The sequence below is a fragment of the Prinia subflava genome, chromosome 5 (genome assembly GCF_021018805.1).
Source record: "Prinia subflava isolate CZ2003 ecotype Zambia chromosome 5, Cam_Psub_1.2, whole genome shotgun sequence".
Taxonomy (NCBI): domain Eukaryota; kingdom Metazoa; phylum Chordata; class Aves; order Passeriformes; family Cisticolidae; genus Prinia; species Prinia subflava.
In genome coordinates, this window is record NC_086251.1 from 30,994,830 (window position 1) to 31,015,240 (window position 20,411).

At 35.7% G+C, this 20,411-nt stretch overlaps 1 protein-coding gene across 8 annotated transcripts in view; it reads right to left on the reverse strand.

The window, feature by feature from the left end:
• Positions 1–20,411, reverse strand: part of GPHN (gephyrin) — a 274,022-nt gene that overhangs the window by 75,120 nt on the left and 178,491 nt on the right. For all 8 annotated transcript variants that reach the window (XM_063398778.1, XM_063398783.1, XM_063398782.1 and 5 more), the window contains one exon: positions 16,489–16,623. In XM_063398778.1, the coding sequence (XP_063254848.1) occupies positions 16,489–16,623 (135 nt within the window). The remainder of the gene's footprint in view (positions 1–16,488; positions 16,624–20,411) is intronic.

A 20,411-nucleotide genomic window follows, 5' to 3' on the forward strand; every position in this document is an offset into this window, starting at 1 on the left:
AAACTTGCTTTGTTGATCACGTCTTTCTCAGTATATTATCAATCTGGCACATATGTTACATGCTGAATTCACTAACATTTTTGAAAGAATACATGTTACTCATCTGATTTGGCTATCAAGAATAATGAAATTCTAAAACTCTAACTGAAGAAAAAACCACCCCTATACCTTCTACAAAGCATAGGAGCAGAATATGCTATAACTGGGAGCCTGCAAGTATCAAGACTGATACCTGACAGAATGCAATACAGATTCCTATTGACCCAGGCCTGGAGATTTTAGCCACTGCTATCAAGATTCCCAGTTCAAAATTATGCTGCCCAACCAGAAAATTTTAATGCCAGACCAAAATAATATTTTTATTTAAAATATTTAAATACACTGTGTATATGATCCCCAACATCTCCTATCTGATTACTTTTCCTTTATATACCTTTTCCTGGATGATGCATGGAAGAAACAAATGAGGTAGCTCCTCAAAAGGCTTCACATTTTTAGAAGCATCTAAAATAAAACATTCATTTACAGCAAAAGTTCTTTTCAGAATTTCTTAATCTGGTAAATATACCTCTTTTACCAATAAAGTGAACATGTGTCATTTGAAGTAGACAGGAAGAAGACAATAAAAATTATTTTAGTGACATCCTCCTAGTCTGAGCCAAGACTGAACTGAAAGTTTTTATTATCTTAAGTAAAACAAAATCCCACACAACTGAGGTGAACACTTTCAAATCACAATAACTGTCTTTAAGAAATCTCAGGAAGGAAGCAAAAGATGGAACAAACCATGGAAACTCAACTATGCTTTATGCTCTCTGGAGCACAGCAGCAAGGCACAAGTTAAATTGTCCTGTTTGTTTTTACCTGACCCACACAAAACAGAGAAATTTCTCTTCAACAAACAGTCAACTGAGTGTTTTGGTTTTTCACTTGTATTTGATTCTCAAGAAAACAATGCAACTGAACAATATCTTAACAATTTAATTATTTAGTTCTGATAGGATGTCAGTTAGCAAAATACACTGGAAACATTTATGTTAATTGTTGCCTTCTTTCCCTGGTCTTATGGCATTAAAATAGCATCCAATCTGAAGTCTCAAGTGAAATACCCAAACTACTGTTATCATGGTGCTCCATGAAATCTCCAATCAAATCTAGTATACAGACCAAGAAGAAACCATCATTCTTAAATAAACTATGTCTCCTGTAGAAGACACATTCAATAAAATACCTGCAGTTGTAACTGAGTTACTATATATTAGCTATGTATTTCCTAAGTGAGAAAAAAAAGTGCACCTCCATTTGGAAAATGATCCTTATCTGAAGAAAAAAACATCATGAGTTAGAGCAAAGATGCTTTCCCCAACATCCTGTTAGGAACTACCATCCCAGATAATAAGACATAATCTAGTAGAACTGCAAGTCATTTTATCAATTTGAAACTTTTAAAATGAGTAATAAATTTAGGTTTGTTTGGAAATGAGAAATGAGGAAAAATAAATGTTTATAATCTCACATAATGACATGGAACTAGGGCATTAAGAAAAGTGCTACATAACACAGAAACTTGAGGAGAAGTTGTGACAGCAATATGCATTGCCCCTCAGGGAAAAAGTTTTTCTTGCATTACTCACCAATTGCGGCTGCTCAAGTTGTTTTGAAGGTTTAGGATTCAGTTAGAAATGAGACTGGAGATATTGCAGGTGTATATAACTAATATTTAGTCTTTCTTTATTCAAAATATATATAGAAATATATACACAATGTGTACACTGTGAGTAATGAGTTCTAAATGCTTGCATATATAAATTACAAGGAGATAGTCTAAGTGTAAGTCGTGGCACAGTTCATATACACAACAGCATGTTTTCTACAGGAACACTGCAGAGTGCAACTTGAATGCTTCTCAAGGGATGAATCAGAATTACATGACTATTGCACAAACTATACTACATCTGTTCTGGGAATTAAAAAGGGTATTATCAAGAAGGCAAGGGACAGCAGGAATAAACCCCTGTATTTTTCATGGCAAATAACACAGAAAGGAATCCAGGTATATCCTTATCTTTCTCTGGGATGATCTAGAAGTTATCATTCAGAAAATGGCATGGATTATACACTCCTTGTTTTTCAGAAACTCAGCGAACAATAGAACCCCATCACAGATGAACACTGGTAAATAGAAAAGATTATGATGAAAAATGCATGTTAGTGATCTAAATCAAAAGTATCTATACCACAACACAAGCTAAATAAGTGGATTAAGAGATGAGGCAGGAGCAACACCAAGTAGTTATGGGCAAAATGTTACCTGAAAAACTTGAGGGTTTTGGAACTCTCTGTAGGTGATGAATAAAGATACTTAATGCAATGAAGGAAGAAGGGTGCTGTGTAGGGAACATTCCAGGAAACTAGATGGGTATAATGCACTGACAGTTTATAAATGCACTATATTTACATCCCTTTCTTATTCACAATGGAATAACAGCAGGAGTTAATAGCTAAAAATTAGCTACAGGTATCCCTATCTTGATATCTGAAGAACAAGGTGGAGTTACAGGTGGAGAAGAATGAGCTAGGAAGCCAGTCGAAGAAGAGTCAGGAAGCGAGGAAACCAAAACCAAAGAGTGAGCAAAGAGGAATACTCAAATATGGTTAATGGATTTATCAGATGAGATAACAGAAAATGTTTTCTAAGCAGAAGTTTCACATAGGGTTTCAGTGTTATTCCACTACCATCTACTTAATAGGACACATGAGAAATGAACCTGTCATCTTCATCCTTGAGTTTACTCCAGAAAAAAGAATTTAGAAGACCTAAACTTAAATGTGTATCTAATGTATCTAATCTATCAGTTATACTTGCCATAAAAGAAGAACAGCTCTGAACAATTACCTAATCTGAGACTCTATCTTTGCTGGATTTATTTAAAGGAAGAGTTCCACAACAGGAGACATGGCCTCAAATATTTAACACTGTCTATCTTAGACTCGTTCCCCTTTCTGATAATATATTCTATTTGTGCTACTCCCTGCTTATGCTCCAACAAAAAATTGGAATTTTGCAGGACCCAGGTCTTTCAGAAAAGTATTTTCCCATCCACATTCACCAAAAACCCAAACCCCTGTCAGACTTTTTTCCAAAATCCTGGGCAACACATGAATGGTTCATAATGATATTTTTTATATGATTAAATTATTTAATTCTGAAACTGAATAAATGCAAAACTCACAATTAAATTTTTACAGCAATAGTTTAAAAAGGTAAGTACCTTATTTGATCACCTGGGCACGCAGTGTTGGAAGTGTGATAATCAAAAGTAAGAGATTATACTGCACAGCATCCAAATCAAGTTCCGTTTATTTGCTGTACACATAAGAAAAAGCAAAACTCTTCTCCCACTTGATTATTACTGCAGAGATCAAAAATCAATGGTGAATAAAGAAAACTATTAATATTACTTGTGGAACATCATAGAGTCTGCAAAGAGATATTTTGGCAGGTATGTTATACCACATGTCCCTGACAACTGTGCTGACAAGCATTTTCTGTTTCCTTCCCCCAAAATAGTCCCTGTCATTTTCTAGCCATGACCTCTTACTGCATTTAGCTGTAAGTTCCCTCGTGCTTCTAACCTAGTTGCCTCAGGGAATGCGCAGTACAATGGAGTGAATATCCTCTACTGAATCCCAAATCATGAAACTTGCTTGCATCATATTTGCCAATGTGACTCCACATGTGTTAATAAATATTTATGCAGTTGTTCCTTTCTAAAGAAGTTTTTGGACGTGAAGCAGTGACACTCATGGGTCTGTACATCCTATGAGAAAATAAGACTTTCCTTGTTTTTTTTCATTTTACCTACCATTACTTCCTTCCAGTTACTGTTTAATCTCAAAGTGCATGGCATCATGCTGAGAAAGGAATGAAAATCAGTTTTGGAAACCTGGAACATAACTGTACATGTGGCGCTCCTACTTTGGTTCATTTCCTTCAGCAGAATTCCACAATATACCCTGAAATTACTTTTATTTTTTTTTCTCCCAAAGGCCATTCAACTAACCAAGGCATAATACAGAAGAAAAACTATGGGATAAGCTCCAGTTCAGCTTACAAAGGTGTTTTGTGATTCAGTGAAAAGGTAGGTGGATGTATAAAAAAACACATGAAAATGATCCTAAAGATAAATGCATAAAGATAAAAGCATTAAAACATACCAGAAGAGAAATGAAATATGAATCAGCATATTCAAACAGCCTCCACATAAGGGGCTTTGAAAGAATACAACATATAGAGAACAGGGATATTTAGAAGCCATCAGGAATTTGTTATCAAAAGCTTGGAGATTTCTCCAGTTGATAAAGTGCATTCAACAAGAGAAGGAGGTCCAGCTGATGAGGAGAAACTACAAAAGCTATACTATGCATATTGTTACAACATTGTGTTCCAAATAAATGTTCTTGAAATCTCTCACACAAGTTCCCCCAGAGTTCATATTAATAGAGAAGCATATCCCAAAATTAAACCCAACTGGCAATGATTTCACATCAGTTGGCCAGGAACAGAAAATCTTATGTATTGGCCAGATCACATAAGGGAGTTCAATCCAAAGGAGATTTAAACTTTTAAGATGAAAAATACATTTTCTGACCCTAAAGAATGTTAATCAAGTTCAAAGTATGCAAGAAACTGAAATGAAGTGAAGGGTAGCGACAGCCACTTAAAAGAAAAAAAAAAAGAAACTGTAAATATTCGATGGCTGACAAGAAGTAATTTTAATTAATGAAGTAATTATATACTACTTGTGATCAACTTTGATGGTGGCGACCGTGACTGTCAACTTCCAAATACTGTATAATACAAGACTGGTCTAGGTAGTATGTTTTACAACTCTTACTTGCCTAATCAAGAGTGGAAAATTCTGATACAGAAATACAAATTTCAATTTGAATTCTCTTCTCTGATAAGAATGATGTTCTATATCAAGTGAGTAGTTTCTACTGCTAACAAAGAGTTTAATATATTTTTAATATAGCAGCAAATCAATTTAAGTTAAAAAATGCATTATGTATAACTTTCACATCCATGCATAAAAAATAGATTTGCACTTGAAAGTATTTTTACTTCTGTGGTTTTATGCCAGATAAACACCAATTAGAGGAAGCTTCTTAAAAAATGGAGAATATTTCAAACAAAGGGAATACAAGCTCTTATAACAATGACATACATTCTCAACCAATAAATATACTCACACCTGTGCATTATACTGCAGTTTGGCATTAAAGTTTTATTAAGATTGCTGCACTTCTTGATAACATTAAATCTACAAAAGCGTAATGTAATGTGAGTGCTAATGGATGCCAATAAAAGGTCATTAGCATAGCATCTCCAATTTTGTTCCCACTACCCTCAGTTTTTTTTTCAAATGGGCATTACTACAAACACTATTCCATGAACACAGGGCAGGTGGAACAAGCAGTGGTAAAACGTACTGCAGTTTTCTTACTGTTTTCAAACTAGTATCATCATTAGATTGAATGCTCTGTTAACACACATAATGGCAAAGATAAATGTAACCATGTCCTTACACAAGAGACTTCGCACACTGGTTATTTTACACCCGTATGTGTCAGTTCTTTAAAAATATCTCTTGACTTCAGTGAAATTTAATGTTCAGAAATAAAATCTAAAAGTTAGTAGATAAAATGCACAGCCAGGGCAAGAGTGACTACAAGAAATACAAACACTACACAGTGTGCCTCTATTTGTAGTGACTTAATGTCCTAAATTTCATTTAAACTGGAGATCTGGTCATATGAGAGCTGGGTCCTTACTGTCACTATGCAGTGAACAGTTGGACAACTCTCCTGGCACACAGCTGAAGTTTTGCAAACCCTTCTACCTGCTCAACACTGCCTTTCAGACACTTCCTCCTGACCACAGCCCTTCCTTTTCTCATAATGCTGTTGCTACCTCCTCCATCCAAGCTACTTCTTACTCTTCAAACACTCTAAGTCTTGCAGCCTCATCACTCAAGAGACACAAATATGTCTTTGGTCTATATCAGACCTTTACCACTCAACCTTTACATCCAATTTCTCCTCAATTCAATACTTTCAATACTCTCATTTCAGACTCACTTGATCATTTTTTCACTGTCTGCTGGCACATTTTGCTCCTCACCTATGCCTGCAGTCTCAGTGATTCTCTAGCTTTCCCTACAAAAGAAAGCAGAATTTGCACTTCATACTCCTGGTAGAGTTTTTCAAAACCCAAACACCTATCCCATATATCAGAAACCTGTCTTGGCAAGCAGGAAAGGTTGTCTTTAAGGAAAAAAAACAAAACATCCTAGTCCTGGCTGGTGGAGTTTTGTATTCTTTTTATATACCTTTCTCAAACTGACAATTCATTTCTGAATGTGCTATTTTGCCTGGGTGTCCTAAGCTGAACTTAAGTTTTACCAGCTGAAGTAGATATAGGGTTATAGCACAGGCAGTGGCAGACACTGTCCTTTAAACACTTTTAGACACAAGCTAGCTCCTATCAAAGACACTTTCATGGTCATGGAGAAAACTCTTGCATCAATGAAGTCACTTAGAAGTGACCTGATGATGGGACATGTAGATTATAAAGCAAATCAGCTCTCTGGGAAGGTTCTAAAGCAAATATCTGGTCTTTTTGACCACTTCTAGCACCAGGATTAAGGGAGAGATGTTTGCATTGGGGCTCAGTGTAACAAGGAAGATCTCACCTTTCTGAAAACAGATTGGGCAGTGGGACTTTAAAGGGAAGGGGACAAGTGCCTTTAAGGTTTCTTCTCAAATATCTGTAACAGCCTGTATTTTATCCTTTTGACTAGACAAGGCTGTGTTTGGAAAATCTGTGTAGACACGCTTTATCACATATATTTCCTCACATTTCTACATCCTGAGGAGTTCAACTACGAAAAAGGAGCGGAAGGGTTGGTAAGGATACTGGAAAAGGGTGTATCCACTAAAGCCACAGGAAACAATGCAGTGAGAGGACATCAGAAGATTAAATTAAGGTGGAAAGTCAGGTGTTCAATTCACTTTCAGAATCTTAAAACAATATGACCTCTAAGTAGCCAAGTACTAACAACAACCTGGCAAATGGCCAAGGTCAATCTTTGTCCATGCTAACAGCGCTGTTGACTGAAACAATTATCCAACAAGGCTCTCTACAAACTTCATAAAGCTAACTCCATGTTGCAAAGAACTGCCATGCAAACACATAAGAACTCCTTGCTCAAAGGTGCGCCTCACATTTTGAAAAACTACACAGAAAAAAACCAGTTCTTAAGAAATAAACTGCAATGGATGGTGCAAATTTGAAAAAAAGACAGCAGCTGGTTTGAAATCTTGCCAAATGTGTTACTGTTTCTTACAGAACAATTTCCATGAATCTACTGTAAGGTAATCAAGTGGGAAGCCCTGTTTCCAACACAGGCATTGGAGAGAAATATGTTCCAAGTGCAAGCGCTTTGAATGTCTCATCTTAAGGATCCCCATTTTCTCATATTTTCTCAAATTTTCTCATTTCTAATTTTCTCCTTTTCCATACAGACTTTCTCCACTATTGCTAGTTTAAATAAAAAACAACACACTGAAATGCATGTAGGTTTCATTACATGTAAATATCAATAAATGCCTACAGAAATTCATATCCAGTAATGTGCAGTGATGGCATGGAAGTGATTAGAAACAGAAAAAAAAAACTTCCTTTCCTTTCAAACAAGGAAACATATTGCTGAAAACTAATTGAAGAAATCAAATTATACCCTATTCATAAATGCCCCTTATAAATAGATAATGTACATTTTGCCTTTTAAAATGAAACTAAATGAGTTTTAGAATGAGGGGGTTTTTTTAAGGGATAAATATGAGGGAGTTTGACTTAGTTAATTAACGTAAATTAAATCTCAAAATTCTGATGCATCCCTTTCGTCTGGCGGAGGAATGAATACAAGAAAGGATTGGCTTACCTAAGTTAAAAGGCAACTGACCAAGGAGATAGTGAGATTCTAAAACAAGGCTTGACACAGCTGTGCAGAAGGGAAAAACTATTTTTAATTTGGTGATCTTTGATGGTATCACATATTATAATGTTAAATAATACTAGATATTGCCCATAATAGGTGTTAGGATCATAGAATCAGTAGGTGCCATTTACTTTGAACTCCTCTATTTCTTAAAACCTTTTTCAAAGGTGAAACTGGACTTTGATTGAAATGTGCTAGGTTGAATTCATAGCTGTTATTTCTGTTCAGCTAATAATCAGCAGGCTCCTGTGATAGTCAGGGGGCTCACTTGCCTGACTGTGTATTAGTCTAGTGCTCCTTAGTGGCTGCTTTTTGCTTTTGCTGCTTGCTGTAGTGCTGTTAGCTCCACACCAGCTCTGCCCCAGCCAAAACCAGCAGACGTGTGCATGAAATGCAGATGATGATGATGATGATGATGACACAAAACTGTAGAAGCATGATACAATATCAAACTGTCAAACAGTATCAAACATGCTTGCTTCAATAGCAAAGTAATACAGACTTCAGCATAAGAACCCTCCTTGAATGTCTAACAGATATATTAAGAGTGGCAGAGAAAACGAAGGACATGTATGGATAGGGAAGCACCAGAAAGCATAGTGGAGGGAACATAAAGATGCTGATGGCATGCAGATTGGTAGTTCATTTAGTTCACAGCACTTCATGCAGTTTCTGGGGATACCCAATCAGTAAAATCAGACAAGCTGAAGTGATTTACAAAACAGAGTTGAGCTGGTGAGATGAAATTGGAATGATAAAGAGCAGGTTTACAGAAGGAGAATACAGTACAGCAAGAAAATCTACCATACTCAAGAGGTGGAACCAGATGGAGAGTCAAATATCCCCTCTCTACTGTCAGGTTCTAAAGAGTATAAAAGTTGCATCCAACACTGACTTGTTGGATAATGGCATAAGAAGGATGCTAGGGGAGTTGTGGAGAAGGTCCTAGCTGGTGCTCCACATCCTCTGCATCATTTCAAGACCTGACCAGACCAGGTGGGTACACACATGGATTCTGCACAGACTACTGAATGCATGTATCTTTGTGCCCTTGAATACATGGATATAAAAGGGTGAATTAAACCCTTTTTGTTGTAAAATAGCATCACTTATCTCTCCTATAACATCTGACTTTGCTACACCATCATTAAATTGTTTAGTCCAATAAGAAAGAACCAACAAGAAAATTGCTGTTTATCCTTACAGGTACATTTTTAAAACTGTTGATTATTTAATCAGAAAAGAACACAGCAATAAATGATGTGGATTATTTATTATGTCAAGAGTCAGTGAAGGAACAGAAGCCCATAGTTGAGCTGTTGATTAAATCAGGTTAATGCATGAATGGACTAAGACACTAAAGAAGAGGAACAAAAGAAAACCAAATTCCTACACACATAAGAGTACATGAAAATCCAGCCTACAGGATGCACAGCTTTACTCTTGAAACCGTTTTTCATGAAGAAGAAAGATTTAGTCAATTGACATATGTAATTTTCCTCACAAGGAAAAAAGACTGAATGGAGAAGGGAAGCCAATATTTTTCTGACATCACCTTCAGCAAGACATAAAAATGACCACTAAGTGCCAACAAACTCAACAAGCATCAGTGACAAAAGCAGAACTAGATATATTGAAAATGTAGCCTGCAAACACTCCAGTAGAGGCACATTTACAGTAATTTCTAATTGAAGACGCTGGATGAAAAACAGTATGGTAACTACATAGCTGTTGGTGAAAGAAACCCAAACCATTAAACAACTCAAACACTCATCTTGTGTTACATCAGAATTCAAACCAGAGATTTGTTTTGGATGGGAACTGAAAAGATGTCAGTAAGGCTTCTAATATGAGAAGGATGCACATCTTTTCCCTATCTTAAAGAAATGACAAATTAAAGTCACCAGAATTTGAAAAAAACACGTGGTCTTGGAAGACAGCATAGTAAGAAATGAAAGCTCTTGCTTCCAAAGTTAATTGAAAAAACATTTCAAGGGGGAATTGACAATCTGGTGCAGTGTTAGCATACAGAGACTAGAACTCACGCAATGCATGTGTGAACCAGGATGTATGTACTGAAAGATTGCTCTCTTCTGAAGGAACACACATGCAAAATAGTTACAATTTGAAAAGAAAAAGTATTTCCAGGGAAAGGCTGAGTAATCTTTTTTGACCTGTTTGAAAGTTTCCACCGGAGTCAGGAAAAGAATGCAATTCTGTAGCTTAATACATATCAACTAGCTATTAAGACATACAAACGTAGAGAAATTTTGCACATAAGAGCTTCTTTGTATGATTCAATGTATAACAGGTCTGAAAAGTAGCTGATTCTGTGACTGTAAGAATTGTTCTGGATGTTCTGGATCTGAAGCCAATTCCCAATCACTAAAATAAACAGTTCTTCAGCACCACTAAGGGAAGAGAACTGTATTTTGGTGCTGCTATACTAGTTAATACTGACTCCAGGTATGAATAAATAAAGTAGTACTTAGAGCACACATATTCAATAAAGAGAGCTAAGACAAATAAGTAATTCTACTGAAATTCAGTGTTCAGCCTGCACTTTACCTCAGTCTGTCTTCTCCAGAGTTGACTTGTTGATGGGTCTATTTTGGTACTAACAAAAAAGGTCCAAAAGACTATCCCCGAAGTTTTTTACCTTACTACAAAGTGTATCTTTCATTTTTAAAAGGATTTCAGTAACTATGGTATAATTATTTTTTTTTAATTTGAGGGGTTTTTTAATATGTCAAGCTGCTTCTTCCTTAGTTACAATGTCTCACTTTTGAAGCTGTAGCCTGCTGTTAACTAAAAACTACCAGGGTTTGTAACCAAAATGTAAACTAAAAATAAGACTTGCTAGGGCTCGATTATCCACATGTTTTGCCAAGACAATACACGTTAAACAATGAGGGGAAAAAAGTAATGACTATATGAAAATATTCTGGTATCTTAACTAGTAACTGATCTGAAAACTACTGCTGCATTGTACTGAGAAGAACTCATGAGGATACAGTAGATTAATGTGTGTTAGGAAGCAGGATTCATCTTAAGGCAACTATGGTTACTTTCTACTCAAATATACGTTCTATTAGCATCTCTTTTTACTAAACATAATTTTCTATAATTCTGCAATGTGCATTGAAAAAAACTAAGAGGAAATTAAATCCAAAAATAGTCATGAAAACATTGGAAGTTTTAGCAGGAACAAGTATTTAACTAAATCTGTGTGTATTTTTACAAGAAAAAGCAAGAAAACCTTGCAGTGCTTGGAGTGTCATCTGACCTGTGTAGATCATCCAAACAATTTAAAATATTCTTTGCGCTTTTCCATGCTCCTCAATCTAATCACAGCTAAACAGCCATGGCAAAAGCATTTGCTACTTACTCAAACAAGTTCCTAGGAAGAATAATCTTCAGTTTATGCAAACCTCACAAATAAAAAGGAAACAAAATTCACTTGGAAATTTAGTGTAGGCATTCAAACTCTAAAATACATTCACATACTTGCCACATTTCACTTTGATAACCACCTTAAGAAGAAAGAGTAAGAATCAAGAAGAAAGAAAAAATTATACACTCAAATGAACACAAAATATCTACGCTGTGGATACAACTACAGCTTACCAAAACACATCTTCAACAGAATCTCATTATTAGCTAAGAATTTCTGGTAAGAAACTTGATCTTTCTTTTACTGATAAATACTGAACATTTCTACTGAAAAATTTGTAACAACAATAATTGACAAAAGCATCTTTCCAATTCCACCTGCTCCCACCTGCTAATGTGCTTACTTCACATAGCAATTCTATATTGAGAAAACACTAGACTGAAAACATAAATCTTAATTAGGTTTAGCATTAATTTGTAACTCAGATGTGGAATGTCAGTGTACAATTTAACATTAAAGCGGTGGTTCATGACAGATCATTCTTTATTAGCAGTAAGCATGAGAAATTAGTGAAAAAATAAGGGTGGGGTTTTTTTGTCACAGAAACAACTTTCATCAGCATTTTTTTCTTTCAAAAAAAGTTCAAAGTATTTTTCTAGGCTATTTCATTTCGGAAATTCTCTGCAACTGGAACGTTTACATAAATTACACGTGTCACCCTTTCTACATTGGGAATATTCTGTCTTGAGGCAAATGTCTACTTACGAATGATAAAGACAATAGTTCTTCATAGGAGACAGAAAGTAACAGAAAGTGACCGAGTAGCAGAACTAAATGTACTGTTACAAAGAAGGTGTTGATGGATGGAGCAGCAGATAGGTGAGATGAGTTGTTTGCTAGACTTGAAAAATTTCTGAAAAGGAGCCTTGCTTGCTCATTTTAGCTGTAAGATAGAGTCTATAAACTTTCACTACATAGCAATCAAAAGTTATCCATTGCAACTACAAATATGTAAGGATCTAGCTTACTACTGAGGGTTCAGTGTAACTAAACAATGGGTAACTAGGGAAGGAACAGAAAACTAGCAAGTAAAGTAGAGAGACTTTCTCTTAAGCCAAATGTAAGGAGTGAAGGGAATGAAGTAGCAAGATGGAAAAAAACCCACACTCTCATCTTAAATGTACTATAACAAGTTCCTTAGGATCCTTCATGATCAAAGATAACACTGAAAGAAACTTTGCACATTGAAGTGAAAGAACTGAAACCAGTGAGACTGATGATCTTGCAAAGTGAAATACTTTGAACACCTCTTGTCCCTGAATTGAATTCTTGGTGATAATTAAAAAGACCTGTCCTTGGTCTTCTAAATCTGCTTCATTTGACTTTGACACACAACATTGCCAAAAATTAAGTACTGATTACATCATTTATGTATGGGAGAAGTGAAGACTTTAACTTGAAAACTGCATTTTTCTTTTATACCAATATGAACCCCCTAAGAGTAGAACAAAATCCAAAGTTTGAAATAATGACTCCGTCATTTGCTCTGGATATATTCTTTTCAGTTACCTGAAGTCATACATCAAAAGTTTTATACTGTAAGCTTAAGAAACCTCCAAGAATCAACATTAATGCAAACAAAAAATTCTCCATATTTGTAGAAGTATTTTACCATAGGTATCTCTATTGCTTTTGTGTCTGAAAAGAACATTGCATTTTACTTCACGAAAATGCCAGCCACAAATACAGACAAAAACATAGTGAGATCTTAGAATCTGAGCAGCTACTGGAATGATAAGAAAAACTTGTAAGCCACACTGTGTCATCCTAAACTTCTGTCATGTGAGTATTCAGCAAATTCATCGAACCATTTTAAGAAAGCTGTAAAACTTTTAAACAATCAAAACTATATTGAACAAGACAAAAATATGTCACAACCACTATAAACTTTATGGTTGAATGACTGAAAAAGGGAGGACTGTTAGCGCAGTTTTCCTCTGAGTAAAACTTAGATTGCCTCTATATGTGAATCCATCTACTACAAATACGGTTTAAATGCTTTTTGTGTAGTGCTTGATTTTGTTTGAAACTCAAATACAATTTAGAGAACAAGAAAGGTGTTCTACAGAGATTTATTAAAAGCTAACAAAACCTGGTTTGCTTAGTCTTGGGGATGTACCTAATCATTGACATAGAGTAGTCCCAATGGCAATTTGCCTTAAAAAGTTCCTACCTCCCAAGAAATGGAATTACTTCTTTTACCAGGAAATTACATTTATGAAGATTGATTGAAATATCCAGGTTCCAACTCAGTATTTATTATTTAGTACTTTGTTAGAAACAGAGATTTTCAGAAAACATGGATGGAAAATTGTAAACAGTACCGCAAATTTGCAATTAAATGTCGTATTTTGTCTGCATGATCTGGTTGTATACATAAACAACATTAGGTTTTCCAAAATATGATTATGAAAAGAGAAAATCTTCTAACAGATCAGTCAGGAGCATTAGCAACATGTTCTCCTATACCTTTTCTCCAATATCCTCATGCACTAATAACCTGCTACTTACATTCATTTAATAGAGGTGCTCCCATCATTGCAGAAGCTTGATTTTTTTTTCTGAGACACACAGAGCTTTCTGTTACTCAGCAAACTCAGTAAGAGAGATGTAAGGGTTCATGTACTCTTAGGACAAAAAAAATACAACAAGAAAATGGTACAACAAAATAAACTGGAATATGCAGTTGACAAAGAAATACAGTGCCACTTGCTCTGTGGCTAGACCACCGCTTCAAAAATAAGTATAATCAAAGAAATAATTTTTCCCTCTGACACTTCTTCATCTTTCTTTCATGTCATCTACATATGTTTTGGAGCCCTGAAATGAGTTCCTAAACCAGCAAATGACCATATTAAAAAAATATACACTTCCAGATTAAAGAAGCAAAATAAACAACCTTGGAACATCACCTGAATGCTGAAGTTCAGTTTACTTTTATTCTCATTTCTGTGTGGGCAAGAGGTCAGTATAAACTTAATTCATATTACATTATTAGAAAGCCAGGATCCAGAAGGAAAAACAGAGTAAGTGAAGACATTTAGACAGATGATAATCCTGAAGAATCTGAATGAACCACACCTCTTGATAAATTCAGATGATGTTTGAAAATTGAGAATACTGTAAAGGACTGAACAAAAAGACAATAAGTAATTTCTTTGGTTTTTTGAAAGTAATACCTAAAACGATCCAAGAACTCTCTAAGTGGTAAAGAAGCTTATGTGCAAAATCCAGCCTCTAACTAACAGGAACAGATGCCATCACCCACCAAGTTTATTTTCCAGTAGGGTGCTTTTTGATTTTTCCCTTTATCAGCTTGTAACAAACCACTGTCAAATACATCACAGAAAATCTAATCTAGCTAGATGTTGCATAGCAATTCCTCTTACAAAAGTGATGTGGTCTCACACACTTTGAACAAAACCTGATTTTGCAGTCATATGTGAAAAGCAGGTCTCAACGTGAAATACCAAAGCATGATCTAATTATGAAATGAGCTCATCTCCACTAATTGCCCAAACACAGTTTCAGATTTTCAATCTGTTTCAAACTTCTAGGACATTCTTTCTGTAATCTCTGAATCTATCAAGACAGTCTAGAGGACTGCATTCTGCTTCATAACAGCTTTACTCCTTCCCATTGTGATAAACGTCTTGAAAATATATAGATGTATTTTCAGCAGAGCCATCTCTTATTTATGCCTGTTACTGGTCACCTTTGGTTTTTTCTTTGGACAATTTTGTTTGATCAATGGGCATAAGGCTCAGTGCAGTTTCTCTGTTTTGTCTTGCTCTTCTGCTCTGAGTATTGTAATGTAAAAAGCTCCATGGTTTTATTTTTAAGCCATCAGACAAAATATAATTTTTTTAGCAAAAAAGTGAAGGAGATGCTTACAATAGAATTCACAGAACAATCTTCAGAAAACTAGACTATATAGACAGAAGCTTATGCTTCCTGTCCATCAGAATAGGTTTGATTCTATTACAGTGAAGGTAAGTACTGCATAAAACAATCCCACAGGTTCAATCAAAATATTTCTATGGGTGGTTGCCCATAAATCTTGTTTGCTGACAAAAAAGAATGAGACAGTAGGAGAGAAGAACTAGCAGATGCTGGCAATCATTTTAGCAAGCAGAATAATCTTCAAGGATCATGAGTTAGATAAGAAAGAATGTTATTATTTGCCATCTGCTACTGGTTTATTAGTATGTCAGCATCTTGTACCACAGAAAGATCTTTGTGATGTGAACGCACAAAGCAAATTTAGACAGTTTTCTTCTGCTGAAAGGAATTCTGCTGAAGATAAACATTACTGACCTTGCCACTGGTCAATTTACTTAGTTTTTGATGTATGCTATTTAAAGCTTGATAAAAAGTAAACATATAGAGTTCACCTCAATGATTAAATAGTACAGTCTAATCACTAAGAACTAAAAAATAGACCCACAAGGTTGGCATTAAAACTTTCTTTCTATTCAATTTTGGCTGGTTTTTGTTTCCAAATGTCAGGCAGCAAGTATCTAAGTTTGAGCAAAGCCAGTTGTTTTCAAAGTCTTAAACTGAACAATGATAAAGTGGGGGCACAGATCTGCCCCAGCCCAGGCTAGAAATTTGCATATATATTTTTTTGAGAAAATACTATTTCTTAATGTTGTTACTCAGTGGCAGGATAATCTATGTTCCTGGGGATACTGAAGGATACTAAATACGTTCAAGGTGCTAACGATTTCATACTCATGATCGGTATTGCAAGAGATAACATGAAACTTCAGTAATCATAAGGTGTTGGTGGACCCACAGGTCAAACTGTGCAACAGTACACACGGAACGAGCTACACTGTCTTGCATTTATCTACTACGTAGAGTGACACAACCCTTGCATGCGAACCAACCTTGTTCAGCAGAGGCAATACATTAATCTGACAGATTACAGGGCTGAGCATGGAGCTTGCAAGGCATAAATGTACTTACTTTTGGTGTTGGGCAGGATGCAGTGGAGAGGCGAGAGGTGGCTTGGGCACGAGGAGATTCTGAAGGAGTAGTACTGAGGGAGGCTGTATCACGTGGGAGAACCTGAACACCACGAGAGATGATGGAATCTGGAATCTTAAAAAGAAGAGAGATGGAATTATTAGCAAAAAATATATTGTATGTAAAACTTACTCAAAACCTTACCTCAAAAACAATGGAATACCCCACTCCTCAGTCTGCACACCTCCGCCTACTCGGTGCTTGGCAGTGGTTAATGGCATACTCTCCAAATTTCAGTAACAAATACCTAAGAAATATATAACGTCACATTCTAACTGAAGTAGCACAGGACGTACTAGTTGTCCTGAAAAAACTATGAATCAAACATACTACAACAGGAAATAATAAGAAAATAATGGTTTCCTCTCAGACCTTTGTTTCAAACCCAAAAATGGCCAACAGTGATTTCTACCATGGCATGAAGGGAGGCACACTTTCCATTCACTAACTAGGGGGCAATATTCTGAAAACAAACAATTTCCTAGAAATTTACTGAACCCCTCTAAAGGAATGTCACACGGTGAGAAAATTTCTCACGAGGAATGTCATGCAGTGAGTAAATACTCTTTATTCCACAAAGACTATTTCAGCTACAAAAATTCTTAGTGTAAGGTTTGTGCTGCAAAAGCTACATGCCTCTGGAGAGAGTAAAGGCAAAAGCATTAGAAACCACCATCCAAAGCCAACACTTGGTTTAAAATACATTCTGGGGGAAAAAATTACAATTCAGTCATTTTTTACTTCCCTCATAATATATTAGAGTGCCAGTAAGGGAAGCACATCCCTCCTGATGAACAACTGGCAAACTGGTAACAATGGATGAGGAAAAGGCTGAGACAATCAACAACTTTTTGCCTCAGAATTCACTGGTAACCTCTGTTCCCATACTTCTTGAATGGATGGATCTTAAGGCAGAGGGACCATTAAGCCCCACTGTAAGGGACCATCAGGTTCACGACCACCTGAGGAACCTGCACATACCCAAGTCTATGGGATCTGATGAGCTGCAATCCAGAGCCCTGAGGGAATAGACTAATGTAGTTACTACATCACTGTCCATGGCATTGGAAAAGTCATGGCAGTAGGATGAAGTCCCAGGTGACTGGAGGTAGGGAACATTGCATTCATCTTAAAAAGGGTAGAAAGGTGGACCCTGGGAACTACTGACCTGCCAGCATCACCTCTCTGCCAGGAAGATCATGGGACAGATCCTCCTACAAGCCCTGATAAGGCACACAGAGGACAGGCAGGTACTTTAAAGCAGCCAGCATGGCTTCACTGAGGGAAAATCCTGGGAAAACTCTATCACAGCTAACCTGAAAGTGTGGACATTCAGATCGGGTTTTGTTCTCAGAGTACCACCAACTGCCTCCTTTCTGCCCTACCGTGTTTCTAGACTAACAGTGTTTTTTGCCAGTCAGTTTCTGTCAGTTCTCCTCAGAGGATCTTTCAAGGCTAAGCATCTCATGCTACAATTTCCACTGTAAATTCTAAAGTCAGAGGAGTTTTTTTATTATGGACAACTATGCTGGAAGAGATAACTTCCTCTTCAGTAACAGTGCCTAGCTGGCCTCTACATGGAGTATTCTGATTTGCAAATCACATCTCAGAGATGTGTCTTAGAGGTAAACTGCATCAATGATATTTCAAATGCTCAAATGATTTGTAGTCAGAAGCATGATTTCCCTTCTGTTTACTTTTTCTCCTGAAATCCCACCTTAAATTCCATTAAAGCCCAAACCAGGCTGACACTCTCCAAGTTTTATGTTGGCATAGATACTCCCTACAACTTTCAATACTTCTTTTTAATGTCCATGCCTAAGGGAAACACAGCAAAAAATACACTTTGAGAAAGGCATAAGAAAATAAAAGACAAAATCAAAGAAATAATAGTTTCAAGTCTTGAAGTAAGATACCTTTTCTCTAGTCTATTCTGATAGGAAGCTGCACGGATCTTGATGTGATTGTGTACAGGTCTATTACCCCTTTTATATACTCCTAGACCCCACAACACAAATAACAATATTGCTTTTGCAAAAGATAATACGATTCTCCCTAGGTTTACTCTGGGTACTCTAGAGTAACCAGATACCTCATACTGTCTCATACCCTTCAGGCAAGAAACTTCTTTTTTTAGATTTCCCACCATATTGATATCAATCATTGCTTCTACAATTTAATCTGGTATCACCTTTTTGTAATAAAACCTCTCTCTGCAATAAAGTGACTGAGACAGTCACAGTATCCCCTGAACTACATGTGTAGTACTAATTTTTGCCCTTCAGAAAATAAAAATTTAAGTAAAATTTCAGCCGTGATATTAATCAGAAAAGGAAGCTGAAGATAGAGGGAAAAGGTGATCACAGGCACTTAATTTCAATGAGAATTATTTCCAAATCACTACCTTTACATAAAATGCAATTACCAGAAAATAATTAATATATAAACTTATCTAGATTCTAGAGAAAAAATTCTCACCGAGAACATAAAATTAGTTCACAGTTACAAATTTTGCTCTTTTTCTAATATAAAAGTGGAATATGCTGTATTGATAAAAGTAGCACTAATAAATCTCTTTGAACCACTACAACCTGCTGAATTTTGTGAAGGTACTAGTAGGTCTATTCCATTGACAGAAACACATAAAAATATAATGTGACATGGGGAATTTCTCACTTCTCTCGCCTACATTTTGAGAGTTTTTGAATTTTAATATTAAAACATTAAATTTAGGGAATATAAGTCTCTAATCAAGGCAACTTCTTGTTAACTCTGTTAAACACGTTAATAAACCCATGAGAAATTTCTGTGTGTCGTGGTGCACAGAAACCTGAAATAAAGAAGGGCAGGAACATTACTACATTTTGGATAGATTGTTCTTTTAACTTTCACTAAGTCACACTGAGTATTTATGTTTTGTCTCCCTAATATGTTTTATTCATTTTTCAATTTCAAATAAATTGAATACAGAGTAGAGATCTCAAAACTTTAAATGGGGTACAATTAAATTCTTACTTCTTAGTGAAAATAGCTTCTGTTTGCACTAGCTGGAGTGGAAAACCTGTCGTAATATACTGACAAAGACAGAAATTAATGAAGTGACAGAGAAAGATATTCGTCACATCCATCAGTCATTGCCTCTACAATTTTTATCTGACCTGGCCTTTCTCTGACCTACTTCTATTTTGGTTTAAACATTTGTGTTTTCATATTAGAGAACTTAGACAAGAGCATTGCCAAGAAGGGGAAAAAGGAAAATATATGAGTCCTTTATTCTCTTTTGCTCAGAACAAATACAAAGATTGACAATGATGCTGAGGTATGAAAACAATCTGTAGGTGGCATTTACCATTTCTGTTGTACAAGAGAAAAAAATGTCTTAAAAACATACAGAAAGGAGAGCTTAAAAAACCCCAATAACCTGCCAAAAAACTAACCACTTTCTGCTCTAAATTACAAGATCTGATTTGGATTATAGAATGCATAAAACAATAATTCAAGAGTAATCTACAAAAGAAGACACAAACATGTACAACAGTTTAACAGTGATCTTCATAGAGGCTAAATTAACTGTTCTACTGCTACTGAAGTACATGGTGCAAATTCTAGTTTAGCAACCTCAACTCCAAAAACAACCAAAAAAACCAAACCAAAAAAAACACCCAAAAACAACCACTGCAATAAAAGGGTGCATGTATGTATTTATATGTACTATAATAATAGTAAAAAATAGAAAATAAAAATAGAAAATAAAAAAAGAAAAAAAAATTAAAAAAATAGAAAAACTTTATCATCAGGTGTATGAACTTCAAATTCTTCACATTTCCTAAGTGACTTTTCAAGAGACACAGAATCATGTTTAA